This window comes from Gopherus flavomarginatus, chromosome 10 (genome assembly GCF_025201925.1).
Source record: "Gopherus flavomarginatus isolate rGopFla2 chromosome 10, rGopFla2.mat.asm, whole genome shotgun sequence".
Lineage (NCBI taxonomy): Eukaryota > Metazoa > Chordata > Testudines > Testudinidae > Gopherus > Gopherus flavomarginatus.
The window spans coordinates 71,781,658-71,801,679 of NC_066626.1; the positions used below are offsets into that span (position 1 = coordinate 71,781,658).

General features: G+C 42.3%; 1 protein-coding gene across 3 annotated transcripts in view; it reads left to right on the forward strand.

The window, feature by feature from the left end:
* Positions 1-20,022, forward strand: part of ADCY5 (adenylate cyclase 5) — a 321,010-nt gene that overhangs the window by 272,569 nt on the left and 28,419 nt on the right. For all 3 annotated transcript variants that reach the window (XM_050916994.1, XM_050916995.1, XM_050916996.1), the window contains 4 exons: positions 3,215-3,237; positions 10,704-10,848; positions 13,418-13,515; positions 17,399-17,486. In XM_050916994.1, coding sequence (XP_050772951.1) covers positions 3,215-3,237; positions 10,704-10,848; positions 13,418-13,515; positions 17,399-17,486 — 354 coding nt within the window. The remainder of the gene's footprint in view (positions 1-3,214; positions 3,238-10,703; positions 10,849-13,417; positions 13,516-17,398; positions 17,487-20,022) is intronic.

Consider the following 20,022-nt stretch of genomic DNA (forward strand, 5'->3'; position numbering starts at 1 on the left):
GTAGCGTCAACATGTAGAGTCAGTAGGAACAGTGGATATTCAGCTGCCATTGAAAATCAGCTGCCACTTATTTGGGCTCCTGTGTATGGACTTAATTCCCTAACTCCCAGGAACCCATGTCTGAAAATGTGGTCTTTATATTTATATATTATTTATATTTAACAAGCAAGCAAGTCTGTGTTTTTACATTAAGGTTCACCCCGCCCAATTTGTTGGGTGATAGCTACTTAAGTTCGGATGGTTTCTTTTGTCAGTGCAACTAGCTATGACACCAGACAAATTATGAGCACTTTGTCTACATGGTTAATCAATGGGCTTTTATTTCTGGCACCATCTTGTAACATTCCATACAAGTGGGGGAAAAAATCAACTCTTTTGACAGCTGTAAAGCAATTTAAGCAAAACGAATATCTAAGTGATATTTCAGTCCCTCTTTAGCCTTAAACCAAAAGCACTTTTAGTATTCTTTGGCTTAGTTGCTTGGACGTGCTAAGTTTGTTGGGCATGCTAAAACATGCTTCCTTCCCATTTAGCATTAGTCTTTTAGTAGTTAGTAATGAAGAACAGGGGGACGGGAGGGTTCCTCTTTCTGCGTGCGTGAATGGCAGTGTTTGAGTTGCAGTTTCTATTTTAAAGTGTGGGTTTAGTCTGAAAAGCAGCTGTAAAAATGGCACTTTCTTGTTCATGGACCTGCTCTGTGTATTCAGACAATCAGACCTGTTGATTTCAGTGACAAAAATATGTTTTCTCTTGTTCGTCCCGGAAAGCCTACCCAGCTTAGGGAAAATGTGCAGGATTCTGTTCTGCCTCTGACAGCATCACCAGATTGATAACTTATTTCCAGTTGCAGGGCCAAATTTTCATCCTTATTTACAACTGTTCAGTGCCATTGTCTCCAGTGTCATTGAACAAATGCAGTTGTGGGCAGGATTTGGCCAGCAGGCTGTGTATGGAAAGGATCCACATTATATCTCAGTACCCAGGCTAAAACTGCAGTGCTAGCATTACTCCTGGGGGAATTCTGCAACAAAAAATTAAAAATTCTATGTACAATATTTTAAAATTCTGCATCTTTTATTTGTCAGAATAACACAATGTAATCACACCAGTTTCAATTATTTTTGGTCATGTATTTCAAAATACCTGTCAGCAAGTATGTCTGTAACAATACAAGATGACAAAAAAGATTCAGATTTCTTACTAGGCATATTAATACAGAACTCTGAGTAATAATTCATTTAAACTACAATACAGAACCGTAATTCGCACACCCCCTCAGAAGCAGTGCCAAGGCTTGGGGGAATCAGGGGTAATGGAGGAGCTGAGGGAGAGGGAAGTAAATCGCTGGGAAGGAGCCTGAGTGTGAACTTGGAGGGTTGTTGGGTATGGTGGGAAAAGTATGGAACAGGGGTTTTGTGGAGGACAAGGAGGGATTGTTAGGGAGCTTCCCCTGTCCAGACCCTGGCTGACCCCTAGCCTCTCCCATTCAGGCAGGCACGCCTGCCCCTGTCCCCATGTGTCCCTGCATCCCCTCCCCCTGTCCCTACGTGTCTCTGTGCCCCCCATCCAGCCACTCCCCTGTCCCTATGTAGCTCTGTACCCCCTTCCCCATCACCATGTGGCCCTGCACCTCCTTCCCCCGTGGCCCTGCGCCTCCACTGCCATTCAGCCCCTTCCCCAGTTTGTCCTCCTCCACTAGCCCTTATGAGCCCCTATCTGACCCCCATCGTTGTCTGTCTTCCCATAACTCCTGTCTCCTGAACTGACCCACTGGGAAGAAGGCTGCTCGCTCTATTCCCTTGCAGGCAGGGAGCTGCTGCTGTTCTTGCGCCACAGCACCCTTTAGTGGGCAAAAGGCAGAGCTGCAGCAACATTTCAACAGAAGCATTTTTCTTGCAAAAAAAACTATGTGGGGCTCATTTATTATACATGCATGCAGTAGAGCAGAATTCCCCCAGTAGTATAGCATAGCATCATTTTACTTGTAAACTACACACATTTGAGCTAGAGTCATTGAGAGGCACAGAAACTCCATGGAATCCTACATCTGTCATCACTACATTTGCTAGAGAGTTTTAACAGAGTGTACAAATTCTGCCCTCATGTACATGGGCATAACTCCTGTTGATTTCATTGAGACTTGTACCTGGGCATCTGAAGGCAGATTTTGGTCCAGTCCATATTAAACCTATTTTATGAAGCTATTCTGCAGGTATGAATAGACATTTCAGATTGCAGATAAATGCATATTTTTCTCTTGGGACCCTTCAAAGAACTCTCCGGGCTTTGTCGGACCTGTAAACTTGTAGCTAGCTTATTCAATAAACCTGAATGACCTTGAAGTGTATTTTAAATTACTTGCCAAAATACAGGAAATTTCCCCCTTCCCATTCATAGAGATGCATTTTCGTGTTAAAGGGCAACACGGAAGGGCTTGAAAAAGAACAGATTTTGTTAGTAATGCTTAACTAAATGGATCCCCAATAAATAGTCTATTAATGTCTTATCCACTGTTTTGATGGATCAAAAGTCTATGCTTATGCAAAATACTTGGCATGATAAAATTCCAAGAATGGGAATTTCAAAAACCGTGGCAAAATTCTACTCCCATTTAAGTTTGTGTTTGACCACCTCTGAGCACTTTTGAAAATCCCACCCTAATAAGAGAAATGACTTTAAGAAAACGAAAGACTTCAGAACTAAACATGGGAGAGCAAAGACTCATGAAAGTAAGTATTGAGGAAGAAATGGATATCTGACTATATAAGCCCTTCCTGTGATTGGAGGCAGACAACATCAGCCAAATTCATACATTGTGCAGGCGAGCAGTGCATTAACTTCAATGGAGTTGTACCCACCGGTCTGTCTGAATGTTGACCCAAGTGTGTATTGCATCATTTGTATCAGTAACCTTTTCTTAAAGGCACAGCAAATGCATGACGAAGATCAGCGGAAAGAGAAGAAGCCATTCCCTGGCCTTTAACTTTCCTATGTTTATTTTAAGACATGTATTTCTATAAAATCGTGTTCTGCCCAATCTATCTGATAAATGATATAGAGACAAAGAATATAATATTGGCTTGGCAAGGTTCTCCACCAAATATAACAAATGAACACTGTGCAAGCTCCTGTATGAAATGCCGTCCTTCAGAATTCTTTGTTGTATCCAGGGTCATTCTGTTTCCTAACTATGTTTCATTTTCCTTTCTTTCAGGGTTTTGAGGATCCCAAGGACAAGTAAGCAAATTTTGTCATAAATGTTTTGTGTTTCTGCATTCTTGGTTGTTTTTTTTTTCCCTAATGTGAAATTAGCGTGTGAGACAGATGCCCAATTTCCAGCAGTGGAAACGAGAGTCCTCATCTTTTTTATACACAGATGAAGTCATAACACGAAGAGTGGCAGTGACGTTTCCTGTAGGGGCAGCTAATCTACCGGCACCACCTCCATGAGTGGGAGGACTAGTCCATTTCCAATTACCTTCTCTTTTAAGCATCTCTGTTGAGAATGCTGAGAAGGAGTCCAAGTGCCAGTTGCAGAACCTGTCCTAGAGAATTATAAATGATGCTGGCACACATGGCATCCTCTTACCAGAGCGCTTCTTGTGCAAGAGAGCTTGAGCAATAGCCGCTGCTGCTATTATTATTTATTTATTTTGCTTTACCAGTTAAGGAACAGTAAGGATGGGCTTCAATAGAAATGGGTCCAGTATATCAGCTCAGGGAAGATGGGACTGGGGATTATAAAGTGGGCGAGGACAGTAAGAGATCCTGCTAGCTCCAGTAGAGAAAATAGAGGAAGCTTGAGACAAGAGAGCTGAGGCAGAACTCTCACTCCCTTAGTGTTACACAATCGCTACACTTACAGGGGCTCCCATGTCAGCTTGTCCATCCAGCAAAGGCAATATCAATGCTCAGAGTTTTAGCTGGCAGATCATTCATTTAGGGAAAGTGGGAGCTCAGATAGAAGAAACCCAGCCGGGTAAGAGAGATGTAAAATGCATTTAGAGTCATTCTACTGCTAGTGCCAATGAAATTACCTGTAGTAGGCGGTAATGTAGAGGAGCAGTTGGGCCAGGAAGTAAGAGTTAACTTGTGTACACTTACACTGGGCTCATTTCCTAAATGAAGCGAATGAGAGAGAAATGAACGAACAGGAGCTGTATTGAGATTCTTGTGAATGAGGGATCATATGAAAGCTATCCAACTGTGACACCAAACAAATGGATGACTCTGTTATCCACAACAGGCAGGGCCCTACCTTATAGTTATAAATCACTTTACAAACATTATCCAACCCTCGTAGCAGCCCTATCAAGTAACAAGGTAAGTAAGAATAGTTATCCCCATTTTAGAGGAGGAGAAGCTGGGGCAGAGAGGTTGCAACTTGCCACCAGGAGATGTTGTCAGAGCCAGCATTTGAACTCTGGAGTTCTTAGCTCCCAGTTCTGTGCTAAACCCACTGGTGTCGTGCTTTTCAATGAATACCTAAAGTCAAGCCCACTCCATGAAAATTCATATTGAAACAGGGAAGCAAGGATGTCATCGGTGAACTTTGGCATATGTTGAAGGGAACAGCATTCCAGAGTTTTGGGCCCCTCCCTCCAGTACAAAGGGTTGTGACCAAAATCTTCAGAAGTGGCCAGTGATATTAAGTGCCTCTGTTTTTGGTAGTCCAACTTAGAAACATCTTGCTTGCTTTGCAGAGAGGCTGAGCACCCCACAGTTTTTCAGTAAAGCCAATGGGAATTGTGGGTGCTCAACGCTCTGAAAATTGGGCCTCTTTAAGTTCTCTCAATATGAAACGACCAAAATCCCTGACTGCTTCTGAAAATGTTGGCCTGTGTGAATAAAAGACTAATTCTATCAAGTTATTTAGTCCCTGTGGTTCTAACAAACCTCTGTGACAAAAATGCTTAATCTGTTCCTCCCTCTCAAGATTCCTTATCTTTTTCTTTGTTTGTTTTCAAAACATACCCAGAAGAAAATTTACATATAAAGGATGTTTTCTCTAATGATGCTGGGCCATTACGAGCAGGATATGGTAACAAGATGTTGATAATAAATTTCCAAGAAAGATGATCCTCTTTGGTTAAATTCATCTCTGGCAGCTCATTAAAATGAGTGATACTTACTCTAGATTTTCCAGTTCGCTCAGGATCATATACCAGTTTATGCCTTAAATCTTTACTTGCTCGCCTCTTTTTTTGACTACGAAGTTGGCTCACAACAGAATTTTTTCTTGCCATATATTCCAGTTAGTCGGTCTTAAAATCTGCTGTTTTTTTTGTAAAAAGATTCTTCAAGATCATATTAACTCTGAGGTTTTACCTCTAAATTTTGAACAACAAAAATGCCATTAAGAATTAAATCCTAATAATTGCATTGTTTGATCTCACTACTGACATTAACCTGTTGCTCACTAAATGTGTTTGCAACAGAAGTAGACGAAGAGGCTAGCAGTAAGAAGAAGGGGTGGGAGGAAACAACCATGGATTAATTGCCAGTTGCGTTTACTAATAAAGTATCTTTATTACCAAGGTATTTTTATTTATGAGAGAATTTTTGTTGCAGAGATATGATTAAAAGAACAGAGGAATGTTATTTGGCTGTAGGTCTTTGATGTGAATGAATCAAGCTATATGGGAGCTGAATTGAATTGGTTGCCACTGCCACTTGTAAAATATCTGGTTTTAGGGTCAAATTGGCACCTCCCCTGGAAGTGACATGGCAAAATGACAAGTGGCTCAGGAAGCTCCATGAGAGTCATGCTTGGGAATTTCTACTGATCTTTCCTGTGACAGGGCATAAATAGGTTGTTTCATGTCCTTTGGAGTAATGACCTTGCCCCCAGTGGAGTCTCTAGGAGGAGGTATCACTCAATAAGAATAAAAATTATGGGGAACAGGGGTTGTTAATTGTTTTTTTTGGGGGGGAGAGTTAAAACCCTGGTACAGTGGTGGACAATCTTCAGCCCACGGGCCACATGTGGCCCATCAGGCTAATCTGCTGGCGGGCTGCGAGACAGTTTGTTTACATTGACTGTCCAATGGCACGGCCTCCCACAGCTCCCAGTGGCCGTGGTTTTACATTCCTGACCAATGGGAGCTACGGAAAGTGATGGGGCTGCAGGGACATGCTAGCCGTCGCTTCCCACAGCTCCCATTGGTCAGGAACGGTGAACAGTGGCCACTGGGAGCTGCAGGCGGCCATGCCAGTATAAACAAACTGTCTTGTGGCCCACCAGTGGATCAAATAATAAATAAAATAATAATTGGAGATATACCAATCTTGTAGAACTGGAAGGGGCCTTGAAAGGTCATTGAGTCCAGCCCCCTGCCTTCACTAGCAGGACCATGTACTGATTTTTGCCCTAGATCCCTATGTGGCCCCCTCAAGAGCTGGTTTACCAGGCCAATGCTCAAACCACTGAGCTATTCCTCCCCCCCACACTGATGGGTGGCCACAGGTTGCCTACCACTGCCGTAGGAGGTCTTTCAGAGTACCAGCAGGGTGGGCCTTCTCAAGTTTAAGCATTTGGATGTATCTTAAATGCTTCCAAAAACAAGAATAATTCTGAAGTCTGTCTGACAGCAAGGGACCCTAACATGCTCTCCTTCCCCAGGGCCATATAACATATAACAGTATCAATAAAAGTTTCTACACACACCCTTCATAGCTTGACCAGTGTAAAACTACTCTGCTTATAGGGACCACCTCCAAGCATGAGTCTTCTCAATCCTTGGTATCTGTGGCAAGAAGTATACTGCTAAAGGTGATGTGGACTAATGTCCACAAGGAACTGCTCTGAGGCAACCAACTCAAGGCTACCAGACTGTGATGGGATAACACTTTGAGTCTCTGGCTGGATTCAAACTGGGGACTTGGTGGTGAAATGACCCATAGGCCATTACTAAGCCCGAACCAACCAGCCACAGTCAAAGACTACCCAAAGTGGTAGTTCTCCTTCCCAGTTCCTCCCAGGCTGTGGTATTAGACTGGAACTTTGCCATCTCAGTGAGCCTCAGCTAGATTCAATGAGTTTTAACTTTGGATTCACAGAGAAAATTATTGCAACTCTCATGTGATATAAAAATGGCTAAATTGTCCAAATCTAGAAATAACTAGCAGGAATTTTGAATGCATTCTGTAAATAGGACTAGTAATTTTCTTGCTCTTTTTATGAGGCTAGAGAATAGGATTATGACAATTGAGCAAAAATAAAAAAAATGGCTCTTTATGTACTTAAGCAGATGTGGTTTCTTTAGAACAAACATCTAGAAGTAAATTGAATTTCCTTTCCTCCACTCCAATCTAAATTGCATTTTGGAATGGAATATATACTCGCTGATGGATTAAATAACTGTGGTGTCCAAAAATAAAAACAGTCCTTCTCCTTTCACTGACCCTTGTTGAAATGCAAACCTTTGCTATAACAACATTAAGGAACTGAGACAAAGACCATTTGCATTTGCCAGACTGCCTCCTGTTTGAATGCTGGGGATGTATTGTAATGACTTGTCTACTGTATGTATGTATCACTGTCTTTGTTTGGTCGGAATTTCAGTGATCAGTGGTGTGTCCTAAGACAGTGGGGCCTGATTATTATTTTTTGTCAGATATGTGCAGATCCTGTTGACTTAAATTGAAGTTGTGGGTATTAAGCTCTTCTGAAAATCAGCTCCAATAATGCTAAAGCTAGTGAAAAGTCTCCTTTAATTCCAGTGTTGTGGGGCATTGGCTTTTGAAACAGAAGTCCTGATTATGTTTTGGCAGCCAATTTTGCAAGCATCTTACTCACACCTACAGAGGTCTGTTGGCCATGGGTTTGTTACAATTCATGCAATATGCCTGCATTAGCCAGTCTTATATATCACGGACAAAACCCAGAAAACTCAGCTGGCAATACCATCTTTCATCCTGCCCTGTCTTTAGGTTTCATTTTTTTAGGAGTGTCTGAACAATGGTTGATTTTGCCTAAAATGGGCTGTATATTGCCCTGGAATCAATTAGAATTGCAGATGGAATCAGAAATCACATTAGGGTCTGTCCTAATAGAAGCTATATTTACTTGGGCATCATGGAAACTGAGCAGAGTGACAAAATTTCAGCTTTAGCTTTCAATTTCTGCCTCGTCAGTTTAAGCCAGACCATTAAAGAGACTGTGTCAAGCTATAAAAATTCTGACTAAGGTTTTTCAAAAATGATTAGTGCCTTACTTTTTGGGTGCTCAACTTGAGACACCTTGAAGGAGTCTGATTTTCAGACTGTTGGTTTTCATCACTATTTGAAAATTGCATCCCTTTAAGATAGCTCTATGTAGGCATTGGAAAAACTCTGGTATGAAAAAAGCTGTGGGACTGAAAATCACTAATCATCTGAAAATCTTGGTCCATGTTTGGAAAGTAGGATCTGACTCCACATTGCCTTGCCACCTCGTGTCATCTTTTCTCTTAGCTCAAAGGTATAAAATAATATCATTTGCATAAGAAAATTGTTTGACCCAAGAACCTCGGGATGCCAGAGCTGCCAGGGCTGGCACAGATCCCTGAGGTGTATAGGGGTACAGAGAGTCCCCCTGGGTCCCCCAAAAGAATGTCACGCAAGGTCTCTAATGAAAGCCTATGTCGCACTGGTTATCATGACCATTGTGAGATGCATGTACGGAGAATATGTGAGGAGTTATGTATATATATCTAAAATTGTCATCTCTGTAGTTACAAACAGGTCACTCAAAGGTAGCGTGTCTTGAGATAAACTTCTTCAGACAGGGTATGGGAGACACTTATCTCCATGAGGGCTACTGTGTATTGCATATCCTACAATAGGAGTCTGTTAGCATTTTAAGGCAAATGCTAGTGAAGAGCTGGCAGAGACTTGAGAAGAAAGTTAACAGGAAGGTTAAACAGTGGGGGAGGGACCCTATCTTGAGGTGACCTTCAAAAGTCTGTTCTGGTATATTTGGAGGTGCAAAGAGACACTCTGGTGTCCTTTGCCTAGGAAGTAAACTGAGAGCCAGTTTGCTTCATGAAAAAGGGATCTCAACCAGGCTTGGTTGAAAATGCTGGAGAGAACATTGGTTGAGATGAACTTCTTAAAACAGGAGGCTAACTTGCTTGCAGTGGTATAGTTAGTTACGTTTAGGCTTTAGAGTACATGTTATGATGTTGTTTTATATGTAACCATTTGTTCCCATCTTTCACACTGGTTTTTATTGGAATTTCTATTCTTTTGTAAATACTTTTTTCTTTTGTTTTATAATTGTAGTCAAGTGCTGTGCGTAATACAGGAGCTGTAGTCTAAGGTGAAACAGATATAAACTGTGATACACTGTTCTTTTGGGAACAGAGGATCTGGAATTTCTGTGGGTATCCAGTGATTGTGACTGGATTCAATAGGGGAACACTTTGAAATGACTTAGGGTGCATCTATAGTGAACTTGCAAAGCAAAGAGTCAGCCGGTGTAGCCCAAAGAAGAGTGCTTGAGGGGCTGACAGGCTGGTTGTGTTGGGGAGCTAACATCCACCTGGCCAGGGCCAGTGCTACCATTTAGGCGGACTAGGCGGTTGCCTAGGGGGCCAAGATTTGGAGGCGCCAAAAAGCGGTGCCCCCCAATTTTTTTTTAAGCATTTCAGTGGTCGCTGAGGGAGAGGGAGTCTTAGCTGCTGTCGGCAGCCCAGGGATTCCCCTGGGTCAGCACACCGCCGGCAGCCCGGGGGTTCCCCTGCACAGTCGCTGCTTCTCTTCTCCTGCCGCCCAGGCTTGTGGGGTCAATCAGCTGTTTGGCGCCGCAAACCTGGGAGGAGAATTAGAGCGGGACAGTGTGCTCGGGGAGGATGCGAAGCAGACGTGAGGAGGTACTGCAGGGCTCCCCAGGCCAGGGGGTTGGGAGTTGCCATGGGGTGCGGGGAGCTGCTGCGGGAGTGGGGGGCACACCTCGGAGGGGACGGGGAGCTGCTGCAGGGCTGGGGGGGCGCAAGATGGAAGTTTCGCCTAGGTCGCGAAACTTCCTTGCACCGACCCTGAACCTGGCACAAGCAAGACTGTCATGCTGGAGGCAGATGGTGATGAGGAGACTCACAGCCCTGGCTGCCCCAAGAAGTGTCACAAATGGAAAGTTCCGATTTGGTATCAATTTATACTTTGCTGAGCTGTAAATAACTGCACAGGAATGACACAGTGGAGCGTCCTGCCCAACACCTTTAACTGTTCCTGACAGCACTGTAGATAATCAAAGCTGGAGAATTTTTCAAGTTCAAGAGGGGGCAGTGTGTGTGAGATTTTGACAATTTTGGTGATCCCCCCCCATGTTTTTTGTCCAACTCAGGCAATAACATACATGGCAGGAATGAAATATAGGGAAAAAACAAAGCACAAGAATAATGGAGGGAAAATCCATGTGGTTTTAGAGGTTGATAAAAAGACACTTTCAAGGAAAGCAAACACCTTGATGATAGGGAAAGACAGCTATATCAAATATCTTAATTGGGTGAGGACAGACGGATGAAGACTGACAATGTATTGGATAGCTGATAACATTTCACCTGGAGATTATCCAGCTGAAGTATGTAATACATGAGAAGTGATGAACATCCAGGGAGCTCTATGGTGAACTGATTAACTCCTTTCGGACCCTTTGCTGAAAAAAGATCAAGCTGAGTGCACTGTAAAGTTCCCATTCTCTTCCATTTTTGTGACATCCTCAGGAACACCCAAGAAAGCATGAATCCGGAGGATGAGGTGGATGAGTTTCTGGGTCGTGCAATTGATGCCAGAAGTATTGATCGGTTACGCTCTGAGCATGTTCGCAAGTTTCTCTTAACATTCAGGGAGCCTGACTTAGAGAAGAAGGTAAGATTCCCCAATAACTACTCTCTCGGGTGAAGAAAGTCTATTGTTAGTTTTGTTTGTCCAATTTAAGCTTAAAATCTTCCTACAGTTTGGAGTTACTTTACTTTTTTTCCCTCACTTATCACTTCAGCTGCTTTAGGGAAATTTTGATTTACCTGCTTTTAGAGGGCACAGCATATCTGTTGAAGGAAACATTTGATAAAAATGCACCATTGGGTAGGAATGCATGCTGAGTCATTTCTCTCTCAGGGTACGTCTACACTACAGGATAAATTCGAATTAGCTTAAACTGATTTTATAAAACAGATATTATAAAGTCGATTGTGCACGTCCACACTAGGCACATTAATTTGGTGGTGTGCGTCTGTGGTCCGAGGCTAGTGTCGATTTCTGGAGCGGTGCACTGTGGGTAGTTACTGTAAAAGAATGAGGCCAATAACGTCGATTTGTGTCCACACTAACCCTAAATCGATATAGTAATATCGATTTTAGCGTTACTCCTCTCGTTTTGTAGGAGTACAGAAATCGATTTAAAGAGCCCTTTAAATCAATATAAAGAGCAGTGTAGTGTGGACAGGTGCAGCATTAAATCGATTTAACGCTGTTAAAATCGGTTTAACAGCATAGTGTGGACCAGGCCTCACCTATAGCAATAGTGAAATTCAGAGTGAAATCAAGATATTCTTGTGCTCATTACTGATCACTGGAGGATGTGTCGTGGGTGGCACTCAAAACTATACTCTTTCTAAACTGCACTGCTCTCTTCTACCAGTTTAGGAGAGGAAGGGTGATCTTGAGGCTAAGGAACAGGATTTAGGAAATCTGGATCTGCCACAGATATCCTGTGTGATCTGGGGCAAAGCATTTAATCTCTCTGCCCTTCACTTGCCTGTAAAATGGAGACAATTCTACTGCACAGGGATGTGGGAATAAATTCATAATAAGTTTGGATGCACTCACATACTGCAATGGTATATACCATATAAGTAAATAAATTATTTTGTACACACATGCACATGCACTGCTTAGGGAAAATTTAAGCTCTGCCTTTTTTTAATCCTAAATAATGTGAGCATTAGGGCTGTGTGAGCTGTCTTTAGGATAACCCTTAATAATAACAATAAAAGGTGATCCATATTTTTAACAGGAAAAGCCACATCTATAAAAATTTTTATTGGTCAGGTTAAGTTTGAGTGCTATTCTATCACTGTGTTTAGCAATTATGTTTGTACTGCAAAAAGAGGATACAGTGATTAATCTAGTTAAAGAGCAAGAGGTCTTTGCAGTAATTGCAGTATTTTTTCAGTTCTGAATGGATCACGTTAGGGTTGATCAGAAGTGTAAGCATGTTATTTTCCCCATTTAATTTTAAAATGTTAAGAAAACTGAATGGTTCACATATCTCAAGGGCCTCCTTGTTTCACAGCATAGGGATTGAGTTTGTTTGGACTAAGAATTGCAGTTCTAGCAACACAGACGACACGTTTAGGAAGTGGACACAGCTCCTCTGTGACTGACGCTGATCACTAATGTGAATGTTGTGAATTCATGAGAACCTGTGGCAACCTCACATTTTCATTAGAGCCAACTAAAACTGCACAAACATCTTTTAACACTGGCAGATACCATGAAAAACAATGTTTTCTCACTAGGCTTGAAAGAGGCAAACAAGAAATTGGTGTTTTCACAATAAGTTTTCACTTCTGGCAAAACGCAGTGACTTGTTGATGACACATTACCTTTTAATGCATGAACAAAAAATTGCGCTGGATTCTGTTCCAAATAAAAGGTGAAGGGGAGGGAACCCCTTCTGAGAAGGTCTTTGTTTCATATAAGTTGCACCCATCAATTCTACCTTGGCCTTGCTAGGTCCCCAGATCCCTGGAGGGCAGGCGAATTGTTCTGGAGCATCCATGATCCTGCTCCAATTGGACTACAGCTCCCAGCTATCGCTGTTATTATTCGTATTGCAACAGCACTAACAGACACCAAACAGGGATTAGGTCTCCATTGTGCTAGACTCTGTACAGATACAAAGCAAAAAGTGGATCCCAAAGAGATTACACTTAAAGTGATGCCCCAGAGATTTTAGTTTAAACAAGAGATTCTCCTTCTGAGTGATCCCAAAGAAGGTGTGTATACAGCAGAAAGCAGTCTGGATATAACACCAAATAAACTCAGTTTAGGAGCCTTAAAAAGCTTTGGCCATGTTTAACTATTTATCCCCACTGGAGGGATCCCCGGATGGAATGAGTCAGCATCTCACAGCTGTGCCCTCTGGTCCAGATTTATCTGTTTTGACAGACGTCAGGAAATGAACGAAATATAAGTCTTCTTTCCATCTGCACAGGACCTTTCCACAGCCCTGAGGTCTTTTGGGAGAGAGGGGGCCCCAAAATATAGCCTAAAGTAAGGGGAAATTTTCACACTTCTCTAAGTGGTAGTTCTGCAAGTGGTGCTTCTTGGGGAACCCAGAGGGTGCTGGGTGCTAAATGAGGGGTTTGGTGGGGCATAGAGGGTGGTTATATGTGTTACCTGTGCTTATAAAAGCCTGTTTACTTCCTCGCAGTACTCCAAGCAAGTGGACGACAGATTTGGAGCCTATGTGGCTTGTGCCTCCCTCGTCTTCCTCTTCATCTGCTTTGTCCAAATCACAATTGTGCCCCAGTGAGTCACTTTTTATCCCTTTTTCTGCTTTCTGGCATTTTTTCTCTGTCCTTGAGGCTTCAGTGCATCAAAAGGAAGCAAAAGTCTTTAAATAATGCGTGCCTAAGTAATGTACAATGCTCATTGTGTGCCTTCATTTCCAGCGTTGGTATATTATGCTTGGCATGCAAGGCTTTTCATTTTGCTGGCATGATTTTTTTTAATATTTACCTCTCATTTGAGAAGTTTGATTTAGTATATTTGTAATCCCACACAAAATAAGATCACTAGAATAGAAAGGGTTGTCTACTGAGGCAGTAAAGTCTTTGTAGTACAGGGCTAGAGTGGGCCTGTGTTGAATGCAGCTGAGCAGAGGAGGACGGGGGATAAGCAATCCACCACAATCCTCTTGTTCAGCCTACTTGGATCTTGGGTCCGAATACTGTTGCAAATCTCAGCCCTGCTCTATGACAAACAAATGAATGGGGAGGTCAGAGAATGGACAGAGCAGCGTTAAAGGGCTGCAGTCATTTATTCACCCTCTCCTAGCCAGGCAAGAGAGGCAGTGGGAAAGAGTTGTGCTTCGTGGGTGTGTCAGAGATACAGTATCTTCTGGACTGATGCAGCGTATGCATGGCCCTGTGCTCAGATTGGTGCCTAATGGCACAATTTAGCCCAGGGGATCGTCTCAAAAAAGATGATGCTTCAGAATTTTCATTTCTGTTATTGAAAAATGAGAAACTAAGTGTGTTTGTGTTTTTCAGAGACCATAACTGGCTCAGTAGCGATGCTTTCTCATGAATTGGGCATCTAAAAATAGAAAGTGCTCGTAAGATAATTTTAGAATCAGTCACTTTTAATCTAAGAATAATATAATTGAAGAGTCAGAAATGCTCCAATTTATCTTCTTGCAATCTAAGAAAGCAAAAATTCATTTTAAAAAGACAAAAGATTAATGTCTGTCTGGACCACAGACACAATATGATGTTTGAGGTCACTCTTTCTCCTCCCCCTAGGCAAAAGGACAGTTGCCACTGCTCGAGGAATGATAGAATCAGCAAAGCAGAACAGCAGCAGCAGAAATACAGTGTGTAAAGAGACAGATCCATTTAAGGAAATCAGAGGCTAAAAACTGAAATTAGGTCAATCCCTGCACTTTACACATGCTTAATAATCACTAAAGCTGTTCTTTTCATGTTTGCCCAGGTTCTGTAAAGGTTTACACTTTAGATCAGCTGACTTGACACTGCTGCCTTGAATTCATACCTTTGTAAGAGAAGCCCTTTTAAAAGGGTTTGGTTTGCCCATCAAGGTCTACATGGGGCGGGGGATCGATCTAAGTTATGCAACTTCAGCTGCATGAATAACATAGCTGAAGTCAACATACTTAGATCTACTTATGGCGGTGTCTTCAATATGGTGAGTCGACTGCTGCCACTCCCCCGTGGACTCTACCTGCACCTCTTGCCGAGCTGGAGTACAGGAGTTGACAGAAGGGCGCTCAGGGATCAATTTATCATGTCTAGACTAGACACGATAAATCAATCCCCGCTGGCTCGATCGCTGCCCACCGATCCGACCAGTAGTGAAGACATATCCTAAGCAGCTACTGGACTATTTAATTAGAGCTTACATTTTAAAAAAGGGTTGACAAAAAATGTCTGCATCCTTGGGTGTCCTATTGGCTGGCTTTCTTTGTTCTGTATTATACAAGGAAATCGGAGCAGCTTCATTATGGGCAGTCTTCTCTTATGGGCAGAAATATTTGATGTTTTGACATTTTATTTCCAGGTGTTTTAGAGATTCCCATAATCTTGAGCACTTTTAGCTTTCCTCAAAAGAATCCACAGGCAGGATACTGGACCTTATAAGCAATTAGTCTAATCTGTATGGCAAAACCTACTGGGCTTGACATTTCAGACCCCAAACTTTATTTATGTGCATGCCCAAATCTGCATGCATGTTTTTTTCTAGTACGGAAACCCACAGATAGGAAAGTCGCTGAGATTTAGGATGCTAGATGCCCAGGTCTTTTGAAAATGGGACTTGGATGCTTTTGAAAATTTTACTCTGTGCCTCAAATAACAAAATGAGTTTCCTGTCTGCAAAATGAGTATAACACCACTTCCCTATCTCATAGGGGTGTTGTGAGAACAAATACATTACTGTTTGTGAGGTGCTCAGATACTTTGGTAATGAAGAACATATAACTGCCAGAGATCAATACATGAGCATTATTTTTCCATATATATTAATACTAGCTAACTGGCAAGACTGACTGGAAGTGGTGTGGGTTACCATAATAACATACCATCTCCAGAGACCCAAACTCATATCTGAGTTGGGTTACAAGTGAACCTGAATTTGGTGGTTCTAAGGTTCTGTTCCAGTCTGTAGAGGTCATTTGTCCACATAGCAGAAATATAGTATAAATGGGTAATATCTTCTTAGGAGAGGACTAGAATACCAGAGGGGTTGGAGGTCAGTGGTCAAGTGCATTGGCTGAGCTATGTTGAAGAGGACTCATTTGCCAGCACCATCAATCACTTTGCTTTCACAACCATTAAATTCATCCCAAAATTAGAACCCAAAACACAAACACCTGCTAGTTGTGTGCAAGTAGTACCTGCATGCAAGTAGTGGTAAGAATAGAATAATACTCACATTGCATGGAAGTTGTTAAATTCTCCACCATCCTTTGGATAGCTTGGCAAGTCTGTAGACTGATTTGGTTTCTAGAGTAAACAAAGCTTCATGATTCATCTTTGGACCAGATATATATTTCCATCACACTTTTTATTCATTTTTCTAATATTCTTAATTGCATGATTGTTGTCTTTACTGATGACAGCAATTAACAAGCAGCTGCAGCCATGTGTGTGTGGGTCACCATCAAATGCTTTCATGAAATATCAGCAGAATCTGAAACTTCAGACAAAATAGCAACGATCATTTGTGATAATAAAGAGGAATTGCCTTAATGAATGCCTTGACGGCTCAAACAATGAATTAGCAAAGACAGTTGCCTCTGTCATGGAAGAACGTGGAAACCAGCTGGTTTTGGTGTGTTTGGTCTTAATGTCACGGTGCAAGATAACTTCATTGATAATTTAAAGTGTTGGGATGTGAGGGGACCTGTCTCTTTTGTACTGAGATCAGAAACTTTCAAATGTTATTGAATAATTGTACAATCAAAACAAAAATGTGTACCACAAAGCTGGCTTGGAAATCCTGTTTTCGCTGAAAGGAAGTGTGGAAGGAGATGGGGCACAATGCAGACTCCTAGCACTGCTGCTTTATTCATGAGTGCTTTGAGGCCCACTTAGCCATCTTTGTTCCTGAGCTTAGGCGGGAGGACAGCCAAAGTGGTAGAGCAAAGATTCTCCATGTGAGAAACCAGGTAGGCTTGGGCATCTTCATGACCTTGTTGGATGTGGGCTATTTCTCTGCATTTTCCTTCTTAGCCAATGCAGGGTTTCTGAGTCCTTCACAGAGGATGCAAATGAAAGGATGGGGATGGACTCATAAGTGTGACTTGAAATATGTCTCCCCTGCATATTTCATGTGCACTTGGCTGCAGAGGCCTCAATTCTAAAGCGCAGCAAGTTTCTCTTCCAGCAAATCTGGTATCCATTGCCAGCCTGGGGGTGGCCCACTGTAACAAATTATTTTGTCATCTCTTCTGGCATGTGAAACATTTCTCAGTCTCTCCGCTGTCACCCCAGCAATTTAAAGGGAACAGGAAATCTCCTTATTCAAAGCATCTCCTACCTCCTACTGCTGTCCTAGACAGAGAGAAAGCCCATACCACATGTCATGGTTTGTACAGATGTACTAAGGCTAAAAGCAGAGCAGTAACTGTTCTATATGGTGTAAATCTTTAAAAATCCCTTTCTGGTTTCAGCTCTACATTTATGTTGGGTTTTTACCTGACCAGTTTTTTGATCCTGACCACAGTGGTGTTTGTTTCGGTCATTTACTCCTGCGTAAAGGTGAGTAATGAGACTTCTCTATACTGTCCTTTGCTGAGCCTCTTAGCATAACCAGTCTGCTTCTTAAGCTAATATATAACATCTTTGTATTTCATTAGCTGTCTTTTCCCCTCCATTCTCCATAGGTAGATAGACTTACATACTACAATGATAAAGGTTATAGAAGAAACCTTAGGTAAGATAGAATGAGCTGAGGTCATGTTATGCTAGGATTGGCATAGTTTTCCACAGTCAGAAGTAATCAGCCTCTGTCCTTGTGGATCTGTATGTCTATGAAGTCCCCTCCAGGCACTCTTATTTTGACTTTAAAAGAACAAAATTCCCAATGTGGAACCAAGAACACTGACCCTGTGCTTCCTCCCCTTAAACTTCCTGTAGAGCCGGCTGTGTATTGTCCCCTGTGGCACATGCTTGGCTTGGTAGGCAGATAACCAGAATAAGAATAATATCAAGGAAATATGTCTTGAAGAAAAATAAAAGCATAAACATTTAGAGCTTTCTCAGCCTGTCTCAGATGAGCATAAGCAGTAATGATTCAGTGATCTCCTTCTTGTAACTGGTGGTTGATAAGCAAACAAGGATGGTTGTAAAACAAGTGTTAAGTATGCTCAGCCTTCCATAGTAAAACTCTCCTCTGTGCTTTTGGGAAGGTAGTGTGTTGGTGCTGGAGTATTTGGTCTGATGGTCTTTTGTGTCTGATGTTTTGTGAATTCTCCCATTTTGAAAGCCTCTGAAAGTTCAGATCCAGACTTCAGGGAACCACACATCATGGCTCTACCCAACTCTGCCCCTAACAGGCTAAAATGAAATAGCTCAATAGCACTTTTTTTTTCTAGGAAAAAAATCTGCCTGGCACAGTCCACTACCTGATATCTGCAGCTCTTTAATTCTGGATGCTGTTGGTGGTACCAGCCTAAGGAAGGCAACTCTTGGCAGATTTTATTGTTAAAAGTTAGACTTCGGCTTTTCCTTTAATATGGGCTATGAAATATTCCCAGTGAAACGCCAAAGGCCCTAAGCTATGTTAAAACTCCAGAACTTAGGGTAGCTCACTAACAAGTTCCCAAAGGTTCCCTTTGGAGGGAACCTTGCTCAGAAATGGACTGTTCTCCTTGACCACACTTGTTTATGCTATTTGGGGCCAGTCATCCTTTCTCGGTGGATGATGCCTTTTACAAGCTCAAGAGACCAATCTTAACAGGCACACAGGTCCCTCTGACCCAGGAGATGGTGTCCAGAGTGCCTTGTTAAACTTTATATGTCTCCATTTTAAACCCGTAGCCTGCACTGCCTATCTCTGACTGTCATTACTGTGTATGCAATGCTTTTGTGATTAATGATACAGTGTGGGCCAATCCAGAAAGCGTCTTGTGAACCCAACATAGATCAACATACTGACATAATGGCACCAGGCAGCAACACTCGATCACAACATCAGCCAGCTAGAGCCTTTGCTGGAGGGGTTGGTTGCTGCAGTGCTCAGCTCTTTTTGGACTCGTGTCATAGGACAAATGTTGCAGCATCAGCTCTGCTGAGCCCAGGCTTGTGGCATTTGAGTCTGGCTGACACCAAACAAAGCTGACTTGAACAGGCATGGATGTTTTCCTCCCGTTGGCTTGTATGGGCTTATATTATTTTTGTATACTGACAGCAGCACTAGCTTTTCGGATGTCAAAGATTTTTTTTATGAGTGACCTGAATGAAGAATGAGTTTATAATACACAAAGGACTTCTCTGTGTCTCCATGACCCTGGAAGGCTGTTCTGTTTTGTTTTCTGTCCTTGACCTCCCAAGTTCCCATTTAGGAGATCTGTCTAATAATGGCTGCAGCTGCTATTTTTAAGATGTTCCTCCCTCAGATGATCAGCCTGGGCTACAAAAGTACACATGCCCCCTGGGAATGCAGGTGGACAAACACAAAAAGGCAAGCCAATGAGGAAGTTACTGTGAACTGCCTGGTATTTCTAATAAGTGGTTGTTTATCACTATATGTGTAACGTTACAGAGGTGCACCATACTCTGCAAAACACGATGAGGTGTATACCCCATAGAACTCACAGAGAATGAGTGGGTCCGGATGCTGTTTTTCCCACTTCTTCCTTCCTTTTCTGGACCTGAGGGGGCCACCAGAGGGCATGACATGAGAGGTTGCCTTGTGAAAGATCTACTGAACAGTTTCTGGTGACTGGTTTTATTAAAGAGAAACCCAAGCATATGGCTTCTCAGCACCAGTGTTTTGATTTCTCCACCATTTAGTGCTCAGATGCACAAAAGCCTCCCTGATTAGTGCACCAGATTATAAACATAACTAATGGGTTCTGGGCTGGCTGCTGGCAGCCTGCATCCCTGTTGCAAAGATGGTCTTGTCAGTGTCTACAGTGAAAAGATGTCACATAGCAGAGGTGGACTTTTGATGTCAGCAGTTTCTAGTGGTCAATTACTGAAAGATTAAGGGGTGAATGTTCAGGTCAGTTTTTATTACTTGACTAGTTTGTCCAAAAGAGGATTCTATTGTGTATTCTCTGACCACCAGCTG